At 39.7% G+C, this 22,072-nt stretch overlaps 1 protein-coding gene across 1 annotated transcript in view; it reads right to left on the bottom strand.

The window, feature by feature from the left end:
• Positions 1 to 22,072, bottom strand: part of WWP2 (WW domain containing E3 ubiquitin protein ligase 2) — a 127,077-nt gene that overhangs the window by 33,383 nt on the left and 71,622 nt on the right. The window contains exons 9-10 of the mRNA XM_074200295.1: positions 7,130 to 7,219; positions 1,926 to 2,100 (exon numbers count right to left, since the gene is read on the bottom strand). Coding sequence (XP_074056396.1) covers positions 1,926 to 2,100; positions 7,130 to 7,219 — 265 coding nt within the window. The remainder of the gene's footprint in view (positions 1 to 1,925; positions 2,101 to 7,129; positions 7,220 to 22,072) is intronic.

Genomic DNA, 22,072 nt, shown 5'->3' on the forward strand with positions numbered 1-22,072 from the left:
GAGTACTTGGGTTCAAATCCGGTCTCAGACACTTAATAATGACCTAGCTGTGTGGCCTTGAGCAAGCCACTTAACCCCATTTGCCTTGCAAAAACCTTAAAAAAAAGAAATGAGTGGGGCATACCAAGAACTGAACTCAGAAACAAGGAAGCCTGGGCTCAAGTCTTGTCTCTTAAATACATAGGCTGTGTGACCCTGGCAAACTATTTAATCTCTCAAGAACTCTTAGGATATCTCTCTAAGCCTCCTAAGAGATAGACTCCTATCTTCAGAACTCCAATCTCTGTCTTCACTTCAGTCTATTTCAAAAAATGATGAGTATGATGGATTCAGAGAAATATGGAAGGACATAAGGCAAATGGAAATGAACAGAAGCAGGAAGATAATACATGTGATAACAACAATTAATAACATGAGTAACAAAGGCCCTCAGCAATCTTGACAATTATGAGATCACATGCCTGATGAATATCTTCCCCCTCCTGGGGAAAGCTGATGGATAGATCATTCTTCAGGCCAATATGATTGACATGTGAACAGAAAAAACAACATTTTTTAAAACTCAGAAGAAAAAAGTGCAGAAGGGGACACAAATACAACAATTTTGTTAATACATCTTAAATTTAATGTGTTTCTTTAAAAAAAACTAAGAGAATTTCAGTTTCTATTGCATGTTCTTTTTTCATCTTGAAATATGCCTGTCTTGATTATTGTTATGTTCACAATAAAAAGAAAATGCTTTAAAAATGTTTTTAAAAAGGGGGCTTTGCTGCCTTGAGAAATAGATCCCTTTTACTAAGGAGATTTTAAAGTTTACTTGAAGGGGTATTATTTAGGGGATATTATTTAGGGGATATTTATTCAGGTATGAATTATACAAAAATAACTGTCTAAGGAGGAAGAGCATGTTCAACTACAGAACATGTCCAACTAAGTTTCTATGAGACGTCCAAAGAGAGACAGCACTGAGGATAGAAAATGCCTAAATATTTGGGGAGGGGTCTCAGGCAGGGATCCTTTCCCTATGGTTCAATCCCCTCTTCAGAACTTTTCTTCATCCTCAAAGACAATTTTCTGGACTCTAGGTAAAGCCCTCTAGGCCCATCCTCCTTTGCCCTCCATCATCCTACCTCCCATAGTCCATTTATCCTTTCTGTGTCATCTTCTTCATTTAGAATATCAACTCCTCGAGTGTGATTAGTTTGCTTGCTTATTAACATGCATCTACATTGATTATGATAGACCAAGGCTGTCCAACCTTACTTTTAAAACTTTTTATTAAAACAAAAGAATATATTTTGATTTGCCATTTTAGTGAGAGTTCTGTGGTAGCTCAGCTTCGTTTACTAAAGCACTTAGTAACTCCACAGGTGGGTTGCATAAAATTGACCTGCAGATCACATTTTGGACAGCCCTGTAATAGATGATTTATTTATCTCTCTAAATCTAGGGTTCTGTGTTTTTCTGGGATTTTGGCAAGGAAATCAGCTTTGTTAAGACTCCAAGAATGTGATGATAAAATGGTAGGCATGGAAACAGGAATAAAAGAAGAGATGTGAAACATTTTGAAGGCAAATCTATACAATCTGATGACTATTTGTATATAGGGATCTAGGAGTCATAAGACACAAGAATTCAAGTCTTGGTGACTGGAAGATGAGAAGAATCATTAACAGAAATAGGGAAGCTTGGAAAGGGGATCAGTTTGAGGAAAGAGATAATGAATTTGGTTTTGGATAGGGTGAATCTCTCCAAAGAAAGACAATGAGAGTAAAATTCCTCTTTGGAGGAGCTCACTGTTGATAAGCCATGCTGAAGTTTCTAACCCTAGCCCATCAGCTGGAACAACAAGGGAATGTGCAACCCCATAACCTCTTCACACTTAAAGGGCTTCTTTCTCTTACTCAGTCTCTCATGATTCTTACCTGATAGAGGAATCTTTGGCTGAACTGCTGCATGGCCCCCTGCAGCTGATTCCTTTGGGACTGCCACTGCTCATAGTTCCTCACATATTCGGCTGTTGGACGTTGCCAAGTGGTGGTCCTGGTGTTGTGGTCCACATAGTAATACCTTCCTCTGGGGTCCACACGCTTTTCCCAGCTGGAAATATCAAGTTCAGAGTCAGTATCATGGCTTCTAAGTCTTGGAAGTCCCCAAGATTTCCCAGACTAAAAACATTGAGGGTAGGTTTGAGGATCAGCACTTTGGGGAAAGCAGCTAGATCCCACTCTCCAAGGTTTTCAGAGAATATGCTGGTTCCCAGAGGAGCAGAGCTATCTTATTGTTGATGTTTGGGGGGCTGAACTCCAGTATCTTAGCTCTGGAGTGACATGGGGCAGTGAGGAGCAGGGCAAGGCATAGCGAAGGCAGGAAAGCTCAGTGGGGAGAATGAGAATCACACTGCCCGGAAATCCAGTCAATCTCAATCTCAGTCATAAAAGTGTGTTTACATCCAAGCAAAGAGTTATCCACAGTATAAAGCAAACCCAGTAACAATAATGGTAACCTTCTTAGAAAGACCTCTTGGCTGATATGCTCTCTGATCTCCCCTTGTATGACTTAGTTACCCCACAATCTGCTGTGTCCTAATCTCAATACTTTGCTCAGTACCATGGATCTTCTGGTTCCATCTTCCAGCCAGTTTCTGTCTTTGGTGCTTCTGATCCGTACTCTCACCTACCCCGCTACTGCTCTTCCCCTTAGGCAATCCTGAGTTCCCAGGTCCGATTTCTAGAGCTGCTGTCCTGAATTACTAATTACCCCTCATTTGAACATCTTTCAGTAATGTGAAATTCAACATATCTAATATCAAACTCTTAAATTTCCTCCAAGTTATCTCTCCTTCCTGTCTTCTTCTGTTTATATCAATGTCTCCAGGAGTGAAAAGCTGAATTTATCCTTGTTTCTCCCTACACCTCTACACCAGTCTACAGGGTACCAAGTCAGATGTGGTCTTCCTTCAGTGTCTCTTGTATTGGTCCTTTCTACCCCTAGGGCCATGGGTCTGGTCTAGGCCCTCTATCTAGTTACTGTCTTCTGCTGATAAAATTACAGTGTTCTCCTTACTGATTTCCCTATATCTAGAATCTTCCTTCTCCAATATATAACATTACCATGTTAATCTTCCTTAAATATCATTTAGCTCCTATCCTACTATGTCCCTGCTGAAAAAACTCCAATGGCCATTTGTTGCTATAGAATTCAAAGCCCTTCAAAATGTGATCCCAAGGGGCAGCTAGGTGGCGCAGTAGATAAATCACCAGCCTTGGAGTCAGGAGTACCTGGGTTCAAATCTGGTCTCAGACACTTAATAATTACCTAGCTGTGTGGCCTTGGATAAGCCACTTAACCCCATTTGCCTTGCAAAAACAAAACAAAACAAAACCAAAAAAAAAAAACAAAAACAAAACAAAATGTGATCCCAAAGCAAGTTCTCAAAATCTATCTCCCATTAAATCTCCCTCTGTGAATTCTCCTCCCACTCCAAGCTGCTGGTCTCAGGAATACTCATTCCTACCTTGTGCTTCTCCCCATTCCTTCTACTGTCTGGAGCCCTCCCACCTGCCCGGCCCAAGTGTCTCTGGCTCTTGGAAGTCTTTCCCCAACTGTCTTAGTTAGTACTGACCAGTCCAGTCCTGGAACTCTTACTGTACTATCTGTCTGCACTTTCACCCCTGTGTCAATGGCCTGCTGGCCCAGTTCGAAGGTCAGGTCCCAGAGGGCAGACTATGTTTTATAGATGTCTGTATCCCCAGGGCTTAGCACAGTGCCCTGCACACAGAGGGTACTTAACAAGTATTGTTGTGGATGACACTGATGATGGGGAGGATGAGGGACATGAAAAAGCTAGAGCTTCCCCTCTTTCCAAGACTTGAAAATGGCCTCCCGTTCCTATACTGTCCCTGAACATGCTGGGGAATGAAATAAGACCAAGGAAGAAAAAAAAAAAAAACAAACAAGTTCAACAGTCTCATGGAATAAACTATTATTCATATATATATATATATATATATATATATATATATATATATATATATATATATATATGTATATATATAATAAGAATAGGAGAATACAAACAAAAAATGGCTTCTCAATAATTCTAAATCTATTATGAGGGCTAAAGAAGAGTCTAGAGCCAGAGGGGACCAAAAAAGGATTTCCAGAGAGTGGAGAGAGGCCAGCTATAACAGATTTGCTCTTTGCAATCCAGCTACAATGGCCTACTTGTAGTTCTTCCAACACAATGCTACAGCTCCCATCTTCCTGCATTTGCCCTGGCTGTCCCCCATTCCTTTAAACTCCCCTGGTTTCAAGACCCTTTGACAAGAGGCCTTTGCTGGTGCTCACACTTTTCCCCTCTCCTTCACCTTCATGTCTTTTGTGTGCCTAGGAATTCCCTGACATCTCCCCTCTTAGAAGAGAGAGCTCCTGGAAGACCAAGGCTATTCTGTGTATTTTACTGTATCTCCATCACTTAACAAGGTCCCCAAACACACAGTAATCACTTAAAGAATGCTTATCAGGGGAGGCTAGGTGGTGCAGTGGATAGAGCACTGGCCCTGGAGTCAGGAGAACCTGAGTTCAAATCTGACCTCAGACACTTAATAATTACCTAGCTGTGTGGCCCTGGGCAAGGCACTTAACCCCATTGCCTTGCAAAACAAACAAACAAACAAAAAAACCCTAAAAAAAAAAAGAATGTTTATCAAGTGCCTGACTGCTTCTTGGAGGTCCTCTGGTCTAGCACCTTCAATCTAACACATGAGGAAAGCATAGACCCCAGAAGGTTAAAGGATGGCCAGGGTCCCAGGATTTGAGCTGGGCTGTACTCCTAAAAGCATCTAATCCAGCTCTCCCATTCTACAGTCACCCAAATCCAAAGTGTCAGAAGGAAGCTGAAGAGCCAGGATCTCTGCCACCTATGCCCTGGTATTACATTGTGAGCACAGCTCCTTTCCTGGACTTTGGCTTCCTTAAACAGTTCCAGATTATTTCATTTTATGAAGATATAGAAAGAGAGAAGGAGGTGACTTGATTTTATAGATAATGTTATAAGCAAAGGAGTCCAGACTGGCTGATGCCTGAGAAAGTGTCAAGGACCAGGACTCCCAAACCCCAGGCCACCATCCTCAACGCTCTTGTGAACCAGTTCAGTACATGGCTTGTCTACGTCAAGCTCAAACGGAACAACTGTTCCTGGGTTTAAGTAATGGCTCAGTCTTGTCTCAGAGACAAACCAAGGAGCTGGCCAAGGCTGGAGGACCAAGCATGGCCCTACCACACACTGACACCACAGACCACTGAGGAGACCACCAAGTCTGTCCCACTCGGTTTTCTCCAGTGATACTGTATAAAAGGAAAGGAGGTTTGAAGTACTGAAAAGAATGAAGGTTTGACTTCAAAATTATTTTCCTTTAAGAAGAATCCAGGAACTATTCCTAGGGAAGCAAGAGAAACTAGGATTAAGTCTCATTAGAGCATGAAGCTGCAATGTCTCCCATGAAAATCCTAATACCATAATGAAATAAGAAAGGTCTTTGCGTCTCACCACAGTGCTAAAAAGAAGGTAATTTCCACTCTGAAACAACATCATGGAACATCTTTATTTCCATGCCATTCAAGCACTGACTAAAGACCAGGCCAAGAAAAACTTGTAGGAAATCTCTCTGATATAAGTGTATCTAAAGAATAAAGTGTATATCTCTGTGTGTGTGTGTGTGTGTGTGTGTGTGTGTGTGTGTGTGTGTACAAAGAGAGAGGGGAAAACAGAAAAATGGGGGGGGGGGGGACAGAGAAAGAGACAGAGAGAATTTCCTGGACAAGGAGTAAAACAAAACCATGCCAATTCATACTTCTATGGAAGGGGTGAGAGGCTGCCCTATACTATATCCTGATCACACAATGTGACCATCTGCAAAATCTGAAAGATAATGCTTAACTGGGGTCATTCTGAAAATGAAATTCTACAGTCATTTAAAAGTAAAAAAACAGAAAAAAAGAAATAATGAGAAGTTATCAGAGATTCTTTTCCCAGAAAGGACAGGAAAGGGGGTGGGGGGAATCCTCCAACTGGAAAACCCTAAGCCATAAGGAGACTTTTAATGGAAAGTCATCGGGAGAGAAGGTGGGGCCGTGTTTGCTCAGGGCCTGACTGGCATCTGGGCAGCAGCCAAACATGAGGCCTCTCAGGTATCCTGCCTGTTGCTGGCCTCCCTTCCCCACCACATTTAAGAAGGAGGGAGGGAAGTCTGCCCGCCGCCCATGGACATATAAGCCCTTCATGGCTACTTTATGAGAAAAGGGTTCTTTTTACTGTGAGTGGAGACATTCCCTTTCAAAAGCTCTCAATGTGGGGATTCACATTTGGAAAGTACGTTCTGTCCCTGGCAGACATGGAACCAAACCACTTCTCCTTACACTTGGACAGTTCTCTTTCCTTTGGAAACCCCTTGTGTCCTCTGGTTATGGCAGAAAATGTCCTTCCCACTCTCCAGAACCCAGATGACTAGAGAGGCATACTGTCTGCAATGGCAACTCTCTCGAAGGATATACCTAATATCTGCTCTCTCCAGCTAATTTTTATGAGTTTTTCAAGAACGTTCTCTACCCTCACCTCCTCCCCCACCCTTTCTTCTGAAAGCTGCAATGATGATGCTCTAAAAATCTCCACATAGAGTTAACAAATGAAAACAGATTTCATATGAACCAATAGGAAAATTAACCAAGAAAGAATTCAATTAACCCAAGAGAGGTGCTACAATAGCTTGTAAAAATGGCTAAAACATCCTAGAAATGTGTGACTCTATAAAAGAAAAATTTCCATGCAGTGAAATCTACTGACTTGTAATTTGGGCATCCACATGCCAAGGTCTCTCCACTGGCCTAAGATTTTAGGTTCCCAACCATTTTAGCCCAAGGCTCCACTTGTTACTTAGCAAGGCTTATCCATGTCCATGGGTGACCCCTGGAGGCCTCAAGTCACCAGCAGAGATAGGAAAAGGGGAAAGACAAGTGAAAAGGAAGAGGTAAGGAGAAAAGAGAGAACCATATGTTGGAAAGCTAAGTTCCCTTTAGCTGCCCCTGCCCCACAAGCAGAAGATCCCTGGATCAGTCTTAGGAATCTTACCCAGGAGGAAGAGGCCTTTCCCAGGTAGTTGTTTTTGTGTTGTGGTCAACATAATAGACCCTCCCATTGGGTAGCTCTCGTTGTTCCCACCTGAAAAGAAATGAAATAGAAGAGGTATGAGGTTCACAGGTAAAGGAAACTGACTTTGGTGAGAAAGGGCAGTCCCTGACCAGCGAGGCCCCAATGAATCCCACAAATGCAACAACTAGCAAGTGCCTACTATGTGCAAGGTACCCTGTGAACAAAGATTTTAAATGATGGATGTACCACCCTCAAAGAACTTATTACATTTGAGTAAATAATGGAGGTGCCATAAATAGACCTAAAAATTCCAAATTTTGTTAGACTCAGTGATTCATGAATTTATCTACATTTTATTGTAGTGTCTGGATCACATCTTGAGTGAGGGATGAGGTGGGGGAATGTAGCTCTGGCAAGCACTGAATTTTCCCCAGCTGTCCCCACACCTGAACTTTTCTCTCTCTCCTTGTCTCCTCCAGATGCTGGTGAACTAGCCTTCCTTCATCTCCCTGCTCAAAGCCTCCCTTCTGAGAGGTCTTGTCTAGTCCCCTCCCTTCCCTCTGAAAGGGCCTGCCATTTGCCCTGCATCTACCTCATATGTCCAGAGTGATCTCTATGTTGTCTCCTTATTACACTTTGAGCTTCTGAAAAGCAGGAATTTTTTTCTACCTTTCTTTGTATATTCCCAGCACACAGTAAGCATTAAATAGTTGAACCTTGCCTCATATTTTACAAAAAAATAAAAAAAAAAAAAACTTTAAGCTGTCACTGGGGACCCCTCTCCTTCCCACCTCCTCTCACATCACTCAGACACCTTCAGCTGCCGGCTTCTCCTTTGCCCTTCTCTTTGCTAAGCTCCAAGATGCAACACACAGTCCATTCTGCCTTCTGCCTCACATCTCCCAGCAGAATGTCCCCTGTTATCACTTAGCCTTGATCTCTCCCCATCTGTCAGTCGCTTCTCTGCGGCCTAAAGATGCACCTTTGTCCCATATCCCCTAGAACTTTCACTTCACCCTTCCATCTCCACTCACTGTTGTCCTCTACAGGAGGATCCTAGACTCAGTTCCTACTGATTCACTGAATAATGCAGAATAAACTGCATTAAAAGTGTGTTATGCACACCAAAGGGCTGGAAAATTGGCTGTTACAATTTCTCAATCTATAAAGTTTTATTAAGCACCTACTGGGTAACAGGCAATGTGCTGAGCATAGGGGCACAGAGCCAGCTCCAAGTAGAGTCAAAGGATGGAGTCCGAATGCTTCACCCAATTCCCACCCAAAACCCACCACTGGCTGTTTGAATTCCCTCACAGAGAATACAAAGAAAAGGCAAAAGATAATCCCTAATCTCAAGGAGTTTACAATCTAATGGGAGAGACAACATGCAAACAAATATATACAAACTCTCTTTGGGTAAATAGGAAATAATTAACAGAGAGAAGACACTAGAATTAAGAAGGGTTGGGAAAGACTTCCTGCAGGAGGTGGGCTAAGACTTGAAGGAAGGTCAGTGTTGAAACAAAGGAGAAAGGGAATTCTAGGAATGGAGGAGAGTTAGAGAAAGAGCCTGGAGCCCAGAGTTGGGAGGCCAGCATGACTAGACAGAAGAATCTGTGTCAAGCAGTGGGTTGCAAGAAAACTGGAAGGGACTAAGCTATGAAAGGCTTTGGATGACATATAGAACATTTTCTATTTGTTCCTGGAAATGGTAGGGGAATCACAGAATTTACTGGGTCATGCAGTGACATGATCAGACCTGCACTTTAGGAAATCTAAAAAAGATAAATTGGAGTGGGGAAGAGACTGGAGGCAGGCAGATCCACCCTCAGCCAATAGTCTAGGTGTGAGGTGAGGAGGGCTGCAAAAGAGGAGGGGTGTCAGTGTCAGAGGAGAGAAGGGGGCATATCTGAGAGATGATGCAATGGTAAAAAGCCTTGGCAACACCTTGGATTGGGTGGAAGGGGAGTGACAAATAGTGGAGTCCAGGATAACTCCAGGACACAGGTGGGGCTCTACGACTCACTCCAAAGTTCCTTTTTCTTATCCTTAATCTTTGAGAAAATGAAACAGATTTTTATTGTTATCTTTTGTTTTCACCTTGCCTAGATTTTTCTTTTAATGCTTTGAAATTGAGAAGCCTGGAAGGATTTGCATAAACTGATGCTGAGCGAGATGAGCAGAACCAGAAAAACATTGTACATCCTAACAGCAACATGGGGGTGATGATGAACTTTGATGGACTTGCTCATTCCATCAGTGCAACAATCGGGAACAATTTTGGGGTATCTGTGATGGAGAATGCCATTGTGGAATTGTGGAGTTTAAATAAAGACTATTATCTTTAATTAAAAAACCCCATTATCTTATTATGTAATTTTGCTGTCTCTTATATTTTTTTTTCTTTAAGGATATGATTTAGCTCTTAACACATTTAATTTTGATCAATGTAGCATGGAAACAATGTAAAGACTATCAGACTGCTTTCTGTGGGAGGGGAGATTAGGGGAAAAATTGTAAAATTCAAAAATAAAAAAATAAATTAAATGTTCTGAAATTAATAAATACCAAATAGGTGTTTTCATATTTATGTGTTTATGTGTAAATATGTATGTGCATACATATATATATTAGAACAGAAAAAAAGGATTATATATAAAAATGCTGATCTCTGTTATGAATGGTTTGATTGTTTTAATAGGACAACACATAACTTTCAAAGCTGTCTTAATTTTCTATGATTTTTTAAAATTTATTTCAGTTCTCTTTGGTGCATTTTTTTAAAAATAATTTAAAGACCCTCTTTTCCCTTCCTTATTTCTTTTCTTTCTTTATCCTATTCGACTCCCTCACTCCACCACTGCCCCACCCCAGCCCCCAGTCCCAAACTTGGAAACAAGTAAAACAAAATCTTATTAGCAAATGGACATGGTGACACAAACAAATTCCCACACTGACTGTGTCTGAAAATATGTGTTTAATACTGCATCTTGAGTCTATTAACTCTCTGTCAATAAATGGGGAAGCTTACTCCATTGTGAATCCTTTGGAATATTGATTGGTCATTGAATTGATCAGAATTCTTAAGTCTTTCAAAGTAGTTTTATTTCTAACAATGTGATGATGGTATACATTTTTTATTGATTCGACTCAATTTCCTCTTCATCAATTCATAAAAATCTTCTCTGGCTTGTCTGAAACCACTCCTTTAATCATTTCTTATGGAACAGTAATATTTCATTACATTTACATACTATAATCTTTGCAACCATTCCCTCTGAAGAGTACCTTAGTTCAGAGTCCTTTGTTACTGCAAAAAGGACTACTATAACTATCTATACATACAATATATCATATATAGCATCTTTTTGCATTTTATATATTATATACATTATTATGTATTATATGTGTACACACACACACACACACACACACACACACACACACACAGATGCACACACACACCTTTTTCCTTTGAGTATAAACCTAAAAGTAGTATCTGTGGGTCAAAGGATCAGCACAGAATAGTAACTTTTTTGACTATGGTTCCAACTAGCTTTCCAGAATGGCTGGCCCAATTTACAGCTCCACCTGCTGTATATTAGTATGCCTCTCTAGGTTTAAGTGGCACTAATCTATCCTGGTTTTTCTGCTACCTCTCTGACCTCTCCCTTTGTCTCCTTGGCTGGATCTTCATCCAAGCCATACATCAACCGTGGGTTCCTCCCCATTTCATGGCGTGAGCTCATCAACTCCCAGAGAGGCAAATATCATCTACATTCCAGATGATTCTCAAATCTATTTATCCAGTCCTAACTCCTCTGTTAACTTCGAGTCTCATATATCCAATTGTTCTATTGAACATCTCGAACTGAATATCCCATAGAGATCTTAAATTCAATATTTCCAAAACTAAAGTCTATTAACTTTCTTTGCCCTAAAAACACTCCCAACTTCCTAACTTCCCTTTTGTTGATGAGGATTCCACCCCTCCCAGTCATCTAGTCATCTGACTCTTCCAGTCTCCTTAGATCTTACTCCCTCCTATTATGTATTCTTCAAACCAGTAATGTTGATTTCTTTGCTTTTCCTCATATAGGATACTTCCTTAGAAATCTAGGGTTTTTCACTAGCTGTCTCTCATAACTGAAGACTCCTGGCTTGTCTACCAACTGACTTTCTTCATATCTCACCTAAAATTCAAACTTGTACTAAAAGGCTTTCCTAGTCTCCTCCACTGGTTTCCTAGTTTCCTCCACTATGCTTTCCCTCTGAAATTATGTCCACTTTATCATATATCTATCTATATAACTATATAACTATATATATATATACAAAGAGAGAGAGAGAGAGAGAGAGAGAGAGAGAGAGAGCTTTATATACAGATGACACATGTGAACTAGTCTTTTCATTAACATTCCCGATCAGAGGTTGTGTCTATCCCTTTTAGCCAACTGTTATGATGAGATTAAAAAACTTTTCCCATCAAAATATCAATGGATTTCAGGGCTACTCTGAATGTTCACCCCACAGATCACATCCTCTACACACAAATAGCTCTGTTTGATGTGTAAATATGTATATAAGTGAATACACACACACACACACACACACACACACACACACAAACACCAGCCACAATTCCAGAGAACACCTGATGACACATCCTGCCCACCTCCAGACAGAAGGTTGATGAGCTCAGAGTAGGCTGAAGCAGATTTTTTTTCTTTCTTTCTTTCCTTCTTTTTGGATATGGCCTGTGTGGGAAATTGTTTTGATTGACTACATACTTGCAACAGGTTTTGTTTTTCCTGCTTTCTCCACAGAGGGAGGATGGTGAGGAAGGAAGAAGAGAATTTGGAACTGAAAATAAAATAAAATTTTTAAAAAAGGAGAGGTAGTGCTTGAGCTGTGTCTTGAAAGAACAGAGGACCAATAAGTGTAGATGTTTGCTTCTCAACAGTTTCCTGAATTTTCGCCTCAAGCTTTAGATACACAGATGGACATTATACAGAGTTAGTATTGAGAATTCTTCTGGACCAGATGTCTGCTATACCTTCCCTCTCCTCCAATACAAGAAGAGAATGAAATATCCTATTTTCCACCTGGAAGCTTTTTGCCAATCTCCTTGCCACAAAGCAACCAAAGCAGAATTCATCTGCTTACTTTTCAGTCATTAATTCACCACCTGGGCAACTGTCCACCTGTGGGTAGCACTTCCCCCTTGTCAAGAGCAAACTATCTGCTGTAGGTGTGAAGAATGGAGTTAAACACATTTCTTTTTATACCAAAAATTCTTTCCACAATTCTTCCATCTGTGCTCCCAACTTGTGACAATCTCACCTTTGTATTTCACCTAGTTAAGCCACTTTTACTATGCTTTAGCTAAGGCTGAATTTTGGACTAGAGCCTTGAGGCCTTCCCCTTCCTTACCCCCAAACCTCACAAAGGGAGCAATTAAAATTCACCACACCATTTTTTAAATGCCTTTAACTGTCCTACAGTTGCCCTGTTGTTCCCCCAATCTTCCACTCTCAAAGAAGAAACCAACTTGATTTTTGGAGTTCTTTTCATTTATTACCAAGGATCATCTCCATCCTATCTTTGATCCAGGTGATCCTAGGAATGAAGGGATCCCTTAGTGTCCAGACATTCAACATCTTTCTATGAATTTAGCTTTTAGTTAGCTCAGTTAAAAAATATGTAACTACCATAAGAAAAAGAACTTTCTTTGTTCACTTCCCCAGCCCCTAGTTTATCTCCCTTCTGTATTTGACTCCTGCTCAGATCAAATGTCCACTTTGGTTTCCCTGATCCATAACTCTAGCTAGGCCATTTGCTTATGGAAAAAAGCACCCCACTGCACTCTACTCAGTCAGTTACATTATGCACATGATCCTTTGCTTCATTCACACTGCACAGCTAGCAAACTCCAGCATCATCAATCAAAACAAGCCCCTCAGTCCTTCATTCCCCTTGTTAACTGCTGACCCTTATTCAAACTCCTTAGCTGGGTCTCCTTGAACTCAGATGGCACGTGTGGACTAGTCTTTTCATTAACATTCCCCATCAGAGGTTGTGTCTCTATCCCTTTTAGCCAACTTATATGATGAGATTAAAACACTTTTTCCATCAAAATATCAATGGATTTCAGGGCTACTCTGAATGTTCACCCCACAGATCACATCCTCTACACACAAATAGCTCTGTTTGATGTTTTCAGAGTGATCAAAGCATCAATCTCGTTTTCAGGTTCCTACCCAACACATTGCTCCTTGGCCTACTGTGAAGGAGCTTCAATAGAACCATGAACCAGCTGCTCAGGACCTTTGTACTTTAAACTGCCTAAAAAGTATATAGCAATTTCACTTAATCTTGATTAAGGCTTATAAAAGTCACCTTTTAACTCAAGAGAATTTTAACTTTTCATCAGTTAGATGTATAATCTATGTCTAAAGATGATTAGGTTCATTGGTTAAAAAAAATCATTTTGTTGTATGAAAACTAATAGTCTAGTAAAATTTGTAAATACACCACATAGACTTTGTGAATAAGAAGTTCAATCCCACCTTCTGGAGGTGTTCTGAGGCAGTGTGGTACAGTGACAAGTCCAAGTTCAAATTCAGCCTCTGTACCTTAACATCTGTGAGACCTTGGGCACCTGACTTCTTGGGGCCCTAAGCTTCTTCAACTACAAAATAAGAGTTTACCTAAATCAGGGGCTCTTAACCTGAGGTCTGAGAACTTTTTTAAAGAATATTTTAATAAGGGCATTACCATTAAATTGGTTTCACTGTAATCCACTGTATTTTACTTTATTCATTTAAAAACAAGATCCACAGAAGGGCATCCCCAGGTTTTAGGTGAAGATTCCCTGCACTAGATTATCCTCAAAAGTTCCCTTGAGCTCTACGTTTTTGCCTAAGACCAAGGATTGGGGTTCTTTCTAGTAGAATCTTCTTGGGTTGGGGCTACCATTTCCCATGACTCTGAATCACAGACTTACAGACCAAGAATAGAAGGATCTCAGAGATAATCCAGTCCAGTCCCTCATTCCTCAAAGGAGGAAACTAAGGAAACCCCAAGTCATTTAAACAGTAAAGTTGCAGAGCTGAGATTCAAGTTCAGGGTGACTGACTCCAAACCCGAATTCTATATATTCTACCTCCACTACCCCCCAACTCCAGACCTCTGAAAGGTCAAGTTTCCCAAGCAGCCTTATGGCTGTGGCTCTTCCCAATAAGCAAATGCCCAGTTATCCAGGGTCCAGGCCCTGGAGCCAGCATTCTTCCTGCTCAGAAGCCTCTGTTGTTATTATAGGCAAACCTTAAGACCCAGTCAATAGTCAATAATCATTTTCTGTGCTTACCATGTGCCATGTGTGCTACACTCTAGAGAAACAAAGAATGGCAAAAACATGGTCTCTGCCATCAAGAAATTGACAGTCTAATCAGACACACACACACACACACACACACACAAACACACGATAATCTCAGAGGAAAAGCACTAAATATAGTTGGGGTGGGAAGAGGAAGAGGAAGAGACCAAGGAAGATTTGAGACAAGTCTCAAAAGAAGCTAGGAAGTAAAAAGATAGAGTATGCCAGGCACAGAAAGTGTCCCCCATGGGTGAGGAACAGCAAGAAGCCTGGTGTCACTGAATCTCAAGATAACTGGAGGAGAGTGAAGCAGAAGACTGGAACAGTGAGACAAATAATTCCTTAACAACTGGCATTGGGTGCCATGGGTCTGCTGAGTTGATTCTTACAACAGTCCTGGGAAGCAAGGACCATTACTAGCCCCATTTTACTGATGAGGAAACCAAAGCAGATGGAAGGGGAATGGCCAGAACCAAACTTCGGGCGTCCATCTCAGCATTACCTAGTTGCCTGAGTGCCAGTCTGACTGTGAAGGGTAGAAGGGAGTTGTTGAAATATCATGAGTGGGTGGTGGAGGGACACGACCAGATGTGTACTTTAAGAAGAACACTCTGGTAATAGAGTGGAGATGGACTGGAGTGAGAAGAGAACTGGGTCAGGGAGATCAACCAGAAGGCTACAGCAACAGGCCAGGAAAGGGGTGGAAAGGGCCTGCATCATAATGGTGGCCACAAGTACAAAGAGGTCAGATGGTATAAAAAAGTAAATGATGCTGGCTTCCTTTCCACTGAATTAAATATACCAAATCAGCATTAATTAGAAAAATGTAAATTAAAATAATTCTGAGATACTCCTTCACACCTATTAGATCAACTATCTTGATAGAAAAGGAAAATCACAAAATGTTGGTGCAAACATAGGATGAAGCACTTTAAAGCCCTATTGGTAGAGTTGACAACTGGTCCAACCATCCTGGAGAACAATGGAAGTACACCCAAAGGGTTACAGAACTGGGCATACTTTTTAACCCAACAATACTGATACTGGGCCTGTATTAAACAGAGGTCAAAGTTAAAAGAAAAGGACACAGGTGTAAAAAATGCTGTACTAGCTCTTTTTATGGTGGCAAAGAATTGGAAACAGAGGATGCCCATCAATCAGGGAATCGTTGAACAAGTTGTGGTATGTGATTGTGATGGAATATGATTGTGCTAGTAAGGAATGATGAGGGGTTTCATAAAAACCTGGGAAGACCTGTATGATTCAATGCAGAGTAAAATGAGCAGAACCAGGAATTCATTGCACAAACTAAGAGCAATACTGGAATGATGATCAACTGAAGAAGTCTTAAGCTATATTGATTACTTTATGATCCAAGATTATTCTGAAGGACAGATAAAGAAAAATGTTATTATCCATCTCCAGAGAGAGAGAGAGAGAACTGATGTTCTATTGGGAACAAAATTAAGTGTAACTTTTTTACTTTATTTTTCTTGCTTTTTTTCAAAATAGCTAATAGGAAAATATATTTTGCCATGATTTCACATGTATAATCAACATATTGCTTACTTTCTCATGGGGTTCATGGAAGGTCTGAAGGAAGGTATAAAATTTGAAACTCAAAAATGTTTTGCATCACTTGTACAAAAATATTTATAGCAGCCCTGTTTGTGGTGGCAAAGAATTGGAAATTAAATGAAATGTCCTTCAATTGGGGAATGGCTTACTTAAGCTGTGGCATATGTATGTATGTCATGGAACACTATTGTTCTATTAGAAACCAGGAGGGATGGGAATTCAGGGAAGCCTGGAAGGATTTGCATGAACTGATGCTAAGCGAGATGAGCAGAGTCAGAAAAACACTGTACACGCTAACAGCAACACAGGGGTGATGATCAACCTTGATGGACTTGCTCATTCCATTAGTGCAACAACCAGGGACAATTGTGGGCTATCTGCAATGAAGAATACCATCTGTATTCAGAGAAAGAATTATGAACTTTGAACAAAGATCAAAGACTAATACCTTCAAATTAGGGGGAAAAAATCATTAACTTATTATGTAATTTTTCTATCTCATACTCTGTTTTTCTTCCTTAAGGATATGATTTCTCTGTCATCACATTAACTGAGATCATTGTATAGCATGGAAACAATGTAAAGACTAACAGACTTCCTTCTGTGGGGGGAGGAAAGAAAGAATGGGGGAAAATTATAAAACTCAAAATAAATAAAATCTTTCTAAAAAAATAAAATAAAAGGAATAGCAAGTTGTAGATAATGGATTTTCAGTTTCATTTGTAATCATCTTTTGTTGTTGTTGTTGTTGTCGTCGTCCTGTTAGAGAAATGCTTGCTTTAATCCATAAATTAAAAATAAAATAAAGAAAAATTTAAAAAGAAAAAAATATTTTTAAATGTTTTAAATAAAAAATAAAATTTTAAAAAATTGAATATAAGTCTCAATATTACAAAACACGGTTATGTCTTCACTTCAGCAGCACATAAACTAAAATTGGAATGATGAAGAGGACTCTTCTTGGGTTTATGCTACCATTTACTATGTCTCTAAATCACAGGCTCACATAGTAACAACATACCAACTTTAGAGAGATCATTTAGTCCAATTGCCTCCTTTTACAGAAGAAGAAAAGTGACCTGCCCCAAACCACACAAATAATAGCAGAAATGGGATTCAACTTAATAAATTATTAGATATCAGCAAAATTGACCTGTTCTGAAAAGAAGTGTTCAAAATGTTTTATAAGCTGCCAATCTACAACAGGACATCTTCTGACCACGTTTCTTAGTACTTCTGTCAGTTCTTTGTAAACTGGTGGTAAGGCGTATTCAGCTCAATCATTCCCTAAGGATCTTTCTCAATATTCTGAACTACTCTTTAAAGTCTAAAAACACTGAGCTCCCTTTCAAAAATATAAACAACACTGTCTTTATTTCTTTTACACACAGGATGGCATGGTAGCAGTTCTTTAGGTCCCTGAATTACAAACTGATCCCACCCCTCTTCTTTAACTAGTCCCTTTCTTTTGCCATGGACAAGTTTCCAAAGTTTATAGTGGAAGTGTTAAAAAAAAAAACACTTTCATATAGGGGCAAGAAGGTTTCTGTAGTATCTACAAGTACAGTCTATTCAATATATTTTACAGATGCAAATTAAAGGAAAAATTATTTGATTAAAGGAAAAATTAATGATTATAAATGAATTGGAGCTTCAAACAGAAAGCAGATAAACAACACTAACATCTGTGAGGACTCTGTAAATTTTTTTCTATAGAAAACAATGATACGGGAAACATACTCAGAAGACTGTACAGTTCAGCTTTGCAAGCACATTGCCTCTTAGTAAAGCGCTTTAAAACTCTTCAGGAATGACTCTGGCTGTTGGTAAAATTCAGTTTGGGATGCAATGAAAAGGCAGAAGCTGGTTTCTAATTTAGCTGAGAAGATCCAAACTCTGATTGATGCTAAAATGTCTCTACAAATCAAGTCTCACATGAGAACATGTCAGCTGGGGAGTAGGGGGAGGGGGTCCTCTGGCACTGCCTTGAAAGGTGCCTCTGGAGCTCAGCATGGTGGTCACCATGAATCTGAAGGCCTTTGAAGCCACCTCGCCCCAATTAATTCTGCTCGAAGGCAGGAAATAGCTCGTGCAGCCAGTGACTGTGGGGAGGTAAGCCAGCAGTCCAAACAAAACGCCCTCCCTTATGTAAGAAACCACAGCGCCATGCTGTTTGCCAGGACAATATAATAGGCCTCTGTGTGAAGCAATGGAGCCCACTGCGGAGGGGCGTGCACACTCCGAGGTTTACCTATGCCATACCTGTGCGTGCAGTGTTAATGAGGGCTCTGTACCCAAAGCAGGAGTCCCAAGGATAGGAAGCAGTGCAGGACAGGGTGACAACAGCAGCCCTGCCTTACCATGATCAGCTGGCCCAGGAAGAGGAAATGCTCTATCTCTTTCATGGAGATTTCAAGAATCTTTTTAAAAAATCTATTCTTCCTCCACCCAATTTTCTTCAATCTAATCAAACTAAAAGCAAGTTAGACAAAAAGGCTAGCTGGTTTGAAGGAAAAAAAAAACCCAAAGGCATGGCCACTGTCCTATTTAGATGTATTGAGACCCATTCCATTTGCAGGGCCCTTCAGTCTCAATACTAACTTGTGGGACTCTTCTGTGTTCACAATGTACATATTTTTAGACAGCTCAAATACTTCAAAATCATCACATCAACAAGTTCAGAAGGGGAAACAGGCAAAGTCCAGGAGACTATGCTGGAATAGGACAAGCTAGAGGACTAGCACATTGGTTGAGGAAGGAAAAGTGTTCTCTCACACTTTTAACTAAGTAAGAATCCGAAATGGGCAATACTGTGAAGGATTCAATTCAATTAAGCAAATATTTATTAAATACCTCCTACATATCCAGGGCACTCTTCTAGGTGGTGGGGAAGGAAATATGAAAACTAGTCTCAACCTCCTTGAAGCTTACAACCTAGTAGGGTGTAAGATTTCAATAAAAATGTATTTTAAAAAAGATTTCAAAAGGTATAAAGGTAAATGGAAACTACTCTAAGCATCAGGATGGGGGATAGCCTGTGCAAATGGAAAGAGGCAGAAACAGGGAGATGAGATTAGAGAAGGCCAGTTTGTCCAGTTTAACTGGACTATAGAGCACTAGTCAGGGAATCAAATAAAATAACATGGGAAAGAAAAGTTAGAATAATTCTGGAGATGTAAATATTCCAAAGGAGAGGTTGGATTTTATCCTATGGGCAACATGGAACCAGGCAAGTGTTTTAAGCAAAAGACACTAATGAAATCAGATCTGTGCATGAGTCAGACGACTTTGGTAGCCAGGCAAAGGACTGATTAGAAAACGGAGAGAATGGAGGGTGGGAAGGTCTGTATTAGAGTAGTCTGGTTAGAGATGACAAAGGCCTGTACTAGCACAGCAGTGTGAGTGACTATAGGGAAGTTATCCGGCTTCCCTGGGCCTCACTTCTCTTTTCTGTAAAAGTAAGATAATAACACCTATAGCAATCACATCTCACAGGGTGATCACGAGAATGATCATCTTATTTCCATATATTATCAAATGGGATAATGTATGAAATGCTTTCTGCAAACTGTAAAGCACTAAAGAAATACTAGATGTTATTATTGTTGTTATTAAATGTAAAACTGGATCACATGAGTAAGACCACCAGGAGAGAGAAGATAAGGGAAATGGGGAAGGCCATGACAAGGTCTTAGAGGAAACCCAGTAACCAGAGAAGATAACCCAGAAGCATCGAAGTTACAGAGAACAAGGACAGCAGTGATAGTGTCATGAAAGCCCAGAGACTTGGAGCTTGGAGTAAAGGGCCTTAGAATTGAAAGCCCCACTCTGGTTGGGAAAATTAGAAGACAGTATGGCAGAAACTTGGATTAGACCAACATCTCGCACCCTATACCAAGATAAGATCAAAGTGGGTGTAGGATTCAGACATAAAAGACAATATTATAAGCAAACTAGGAGATTAAGGAATAATTTACCTCTCAGATCTATGGAAAGGAAAGCAGTTTATGACCAAGGAAGAGAGAGAACATCATTAAAAACAAACTGGATAATTTTGATTACATTAAATTAAAAAGCTTTTGCACAGACAAAACAACTTGTAACCAAGATGAAAAGAAATATAGTAAATTGGGAAACAGTTTTTACCGCTAGTATTTCTGAGAAAGGACTCATTTCTAAAGAGAAATAGAGAACTGAGTCAAATTTATAAAAAAAAAAAAAACCAAGCCATTCCCCAATTTGCAAATTGTCAAAGGATATGCAAAGGCAATTTGCAGATGAGGAAATCAAAACAATCCATAGTCATATGAAAAATTGCTCTAAATCATTACTGATTAGAGAAATGCAAATTAAAGCTTCTCTGAGGTACCACCTCACACCTCTCAGACTGGCCAATATGAACAGAAATGACAAAAATCAATGTTGGAAGGGATGTGGGAAATCTGGGACACTAATACATTGTTGATGGAGCTGTGAACTCATCTAACCTTCTGGAGAGCAAGTTGGAATTATGCCCAAAGGACAACAAAAATGTGTATATTCTTATCCAGCAATACCACTACTGGGTCTATACCCTGAAGAGATGATAGAAAAGGGTAAAAACATCACTTGTACAAAAATATTCATAGCAGCCCTGTTTGTGGTGGCAAAGAATTGGAAATTTAGGGGATGTCCATTAAGTGGGGAATGGCTGAACAAATTGTGGTGTATATAAGTTATGGAACACTATTGTTCTATTAGAAATCAGGAGGGATGGTTTTCAGAGAAGCCTGGAAAATGAACTGAAGCTGAGTGAGATGAGCAAAACCAGAAAAACATTATACATCCTAACAGCAACATGGGGGTAATGATCAACCTTAATGGATTTGTTCATTCCATCAGAGCAATAATCAGGGACAATTTTAGGCTATCTGCAATGGAGAATACCACCTGTATCCAGAGAAAGAATTGAGGAGTTTAAACAAAGACCAAAGACTATTCCCTTCAATTTTTTTTATTTTTTTATTTTATTTTTTTAACCTTCAATTTCTTTTTAAAAGTTGTCTACACAATTTTGCTATCTCTAATATTTTATTTTTTCCTCAAGGATAGGTTTTTTTTCTCTCAACACATTCAATTTTGATCAATGCATAGCATGGAAACAATGTAAAGATTATCAGATGGCCTTCTGTGCAGGGGTGGAGGGAGGGAAGGGGGGTGAGGGAAAATTATAAAATTCAAAACCTTAAAAATGATAGGTAGAAACTACTACTGTATATAATTGGAAAACAAATAAAATATTTATATAATAAAAAAAGGAAAAAACAAAAACAAACAAAAAAAGAAAAAAGCCCCTCTCTACAGATTTGGAAACTAAGGCATGGCAAAGCTAAGCAACTTGACTGAGATTCACACAGCTGCTAAGTGTCTTGAGCAGGAATGTAGGACCTCATGACTCCAAATACAGCACCTATTACCAGCCTAAGAATCAGATGTTTGTCTCATAGAAAGAGTTTAATAGAATATCTACTAATATAGCATAGATTATTTATTCTTCAAATGTGTGACAAAATTCAATTACAAATTCACATGAACCTAAAGAATTTTCCCCATGGGAGTTCATGTATAACTTGCTCAACTTCTCAAAACTGATTGCTTTATTTCTTGTCTAGCCATTTCATATCCCCAGTGTTTTTGTAGCGTCTGGCTTACAATAAGCACTTAATAAATAACTGACTTTTGTTAGTTTGTTTTATATTTTTGCAGGTATCCATTCATTTCATCAATAGATGGGGAAGAATTGTAAGGTAATATAAATAGTTTATCTGAAAAATATCATGAGGTTTTAGTCACCTGCGAGCTCAGTAAGACAATAGTGTTATACAGAAATTGAGAAATCTAAGGTGATTTTAGTGTGTTTTTAAGAGTTTCAACATTCAGGAAAAAGGAGGTGCTCTGGTGTGGTCAAGCTACAATGAGTTCCA

The sequence above is a fragment of the Macrotis lagotis genome, chromosome 1 (genome assembly GCF_037893015.1).
Source record: "Macrotis lagotis isolate mMagLag1 chromosome 1, bilby.v1.9.chrom.fasta, whole genome shotgun sequence".
In the NCBI taxonomy this organism is placed as follows: domain Eukaryota; kingdom Metazoa; phylum Chordata; class Mammalia; order Peramelemorphia; family Peramelidae; genus Macrotis; species Macrotis lagotis.